Source organism: Procambarus clarkii, chromosome 54 (assembly GCF_040958095.1).
Source record: "Procambarus clarkii isolate CNS0578487 chromosome 54, FALCON_Pclarkii_2.0, whole genome shotgun sequence".
Lineage (NCBI taxonomy): Eukaryota > Metazoa > Arthropoda > Malacostraca > Decapoda > Cambaridae > Procambarus > Procambarus clarkii.
The window spans coordinates 11733575-11736397 of NC_091203.1; the positions used below are offsets into that span (position 1 = coordinate 11733575).

Sequence of the window (2823 nt, forward strand, 5' to 3'; positions counted from 1 at the left end):
ATATATATATATAAATTTATATATATATATATATATATATATATATATATATATATATATATATATATATATAAAGCTTATGAGCTCAATGCAGAAGTACCAAGAAACGTTTAGGGGTCTCTAGCATGCACTTTATCAGACCGTTACAGATTCCATTAGAGTAGAAGTCGAACTTTTGATAGGTGGCTTAATAGAAATACTATTTTTTGTCCTTTAACCAGCTCATCCTAGTTGAAGAACTAGTATTTTGACTAGTAGTAATCAGAGGTATTCCATAGTTACGAGGGAGTCTAACATTACTACTAATACAACTAACTATTCAATGATTTTATTTCCCTTTGAATGTAAATCAAAACATCTTCCATAATTTAAAAAATTTCCGTTTTAAATTACAATGCTATGCCAATTATATTATCTATAATTCCTCTAAGCATAGTATCTGGCGGTGGTGGAAGTAACCGTAGTAGTTACTATTTGGGTGATTGTAGTTACTATTTCCTGGAAGAGTTCTTGTGTAGTTACCACAGGGACCGTCTGGATCTGCAAATACAAACATTGAAGTTTGTGTAATTAAGTAAATGAACACTTACAAAGTTAAAGACTACAAACTTACCTCATGAGCGACAGCCACGTGGGTTATAGTCTGCCAGTATTTAACAGTATCTGTTGTGGTGACGAACTGACTGTAGACAGAGATCATTGTGCTCACTGGGTAGACCCCCACCGTAGCCGTCACCAACACTACTGGTGTGGAGGTGACCCTTATCACAGAGGTCACCGTCTGTGGCTGCTGGGGAACAAACTCCCATTGGGTGGTGGTCTGGGTGACGGTCAGGGTGATCGCTGTCTGCTCAGTAACCCAGACGTCAGAGGTTGTAGTCTCCCGCAGAGTGTGGGTCAGGGTAGTCTGCAATATCATTACTATGCTATTGTATGTAGTATTGCAATATCATCATTACTTTGTTAAAGTATAAATAACATTTTGGTTAAGAAAAGTAATGCATGGTTACCAACCTCAGTGGTTACAGTGGAGGTTGTGGGGGTAACGACTGGTAGGGGCGCGTGGGTGCCATAAGGTTGGTATGCCTGACCCAGGATCTGTTGGGGAGCAATTATTAGTCGTTCAATTTTTTATTATTATTAGTTATTTGAGAATACAGTAATTTGGCAATTACCTGGGCGATGCAACCGAGGATTAGTAGAGCAAATACCGCCATCTGTGTAGAAAAAATGCACTTTTAAAGCAAATCACAATAGTGTTTTTGGTTACCATGACCATAAACCATCAGATTTACTTTGAATTGTTAACATAACTGACGTTATAATACCGAGTAGTTCATCACCGACTGACAACTAGAGAAATGTTTGGAATTTGTCACTAGTACAGCAATATTAGTTATACCCAAGTTTTTGAAGCCGGGCAGATAATTAAAGATGGTTGGGAAGGTAGTGGGATATCGAGGCGTCCAGAAGGTAAAGACTGGGTGCTTCGACATTAGACCACTTCGAGACTTTACTGTTTAGCAATTTATGAACGGCCAAGCACACTTTCCACATTACTGAATACAGATATTTAAAAGCTTAAAACTGTTTAAAGACAATACAGTTTATTAAATTTAATGATTTTAATTGGGCAATGATAACTATTCAGCTTAATAACTTCAGGTGAAGTGAAGATTACCACTTAAAGTTCCATTTAGATAACTAATTCAGTAGTTATTAACTCTGCCTCTAACATTATGTTTAATGATTGTCAGGCAATATTCAATAGGTTAATTTTTAGTAGTTATAAAACGGAAACTGGTATATTCAAAAAGGCATTCTATTAAATTTTTAGCCGCCGAGGCTAAAATTTATGAAGCCTAACTCAGAAGTGTCAATCAATTGAGTTATTTAACTATCATTTTGATTAAGTAAGTAATCCGGAACTTTGACGAAACGAGCAATTTGAAGTCTTCAAAACTTCAGATTTGTTACATCTGGAATTACTCAGTAACGAAATTTCAAACATTTTTTTTCTTAAATCACTAGTACTATATTAAGCTATTTCATTTCATGTTGCAGACCACGTGTGGGGTATAGTCAAGTATACCCGTTACTCTGGTTAAAATATTTTACTTAAATGCCTAGTAGTGGTTAAGCTTCTAACCTAAAATATTCCCTTAGACGGATTTAATATCACTAAGTTTAAATATCTGGTTATTCTCCACCTATTATATCCTTCCACAGTATTCTTTCAATATCACTAATAACATGGATAATGTCCCAAGCATACAAATTAAGATACTACTTTTAACCCATATCAATAAAATAAATACGTATTAAACTACCAATTACACGAATAATAAAATTACAATAAAAAACTATATCAGTAGAAAACTTAATCTTACATTTAACTTAAAACCAACCTTTAACAACACTTAAAGTAGAAGAGAAGGTACCACACAGACAACAGTGCACTGACTGAGGGTTGAAGTCGGGCCGGGCACCTCGTTGACTCAACACCAAACTCTTTAGGAGAAAGGTAGAAAGTTCCCCACAAAAGCTGCCAAGACCACCATAACAGCGCCATCTATTGACTGAACCTTCAGCTAAGCTCCCTATGGAGCAAATTGATGTGACGACTCACTGAGCTTTAATATTTATTTTAATCGTTTTCACTAACTCTCTTTTTTTATAATTATATTAAAATGTTAAGTTGACCAGACCACACACTAGAAGGTGAAGGGACGACGACGTTTCGGTCCGTCCTGGACCATTCTCAAGTCGATTGTGATGAGGAAGTAGATGCAGGCAATAAATAGGCAAGAGCGGTGAGGAGCA

At 36.0% G+C, this 2823-nt stretch overlaps 1 protein-coding gene across 1 annotated transcript; it reads right to left on the reverse strand.

Moving 5' to 3' along the window:
• Nucleotides 1–316: 316 nt before the first annotated feature.
• On the reverse strand, nucleotides 317–2523 carry LOC138352611 (uncharacterized). The gene is made up of 5 exons (XM_069305106.1): nucleotides 2409–2523; nucleotides 1176–1217; nucleotides 1015–1098; nucleotides 614–907; nucleotides 317–540 (listed from the first exon to the last, which is right to left on the reverse strand). The coding sequence occupies exons 2-5, from the start codon at nucleotides 1215–1217 to the stop codon at nucleotides 427–429; spliced, it is 534 nt and encodes a 177-aa protein (XP_069161207.1). The 5' UTR covers nucleotides 2409–2523; the 3' UTR covers nucleotides 317–426.
• Between the last annotated feature and the right edge of the window lie 300 nt (nucleotides 2524–2823).

Coding starts and splice junctions, on each gene's coding strand:
- LOC138352611 (XM_069305106.1), bottom strand. CDS start 1,217: ATGGCGGTATTTGCTCTACTAATCCTCGGTTGCATCGCCCAG. Junction 908..1,014: donor CCTCCACTGTAACCACTGAG/GTTGGTAACCAT, acceptor ATGATATTGCAG/ACTACCCTGACCCACACTCT. Junction 541..613: donor ACGTGGCTGTCGCTCATGAG/GTAAGTTTGTAG, acceptor TTGTATTTGCAG/ATCCAGACGGTCCCTGTGGT.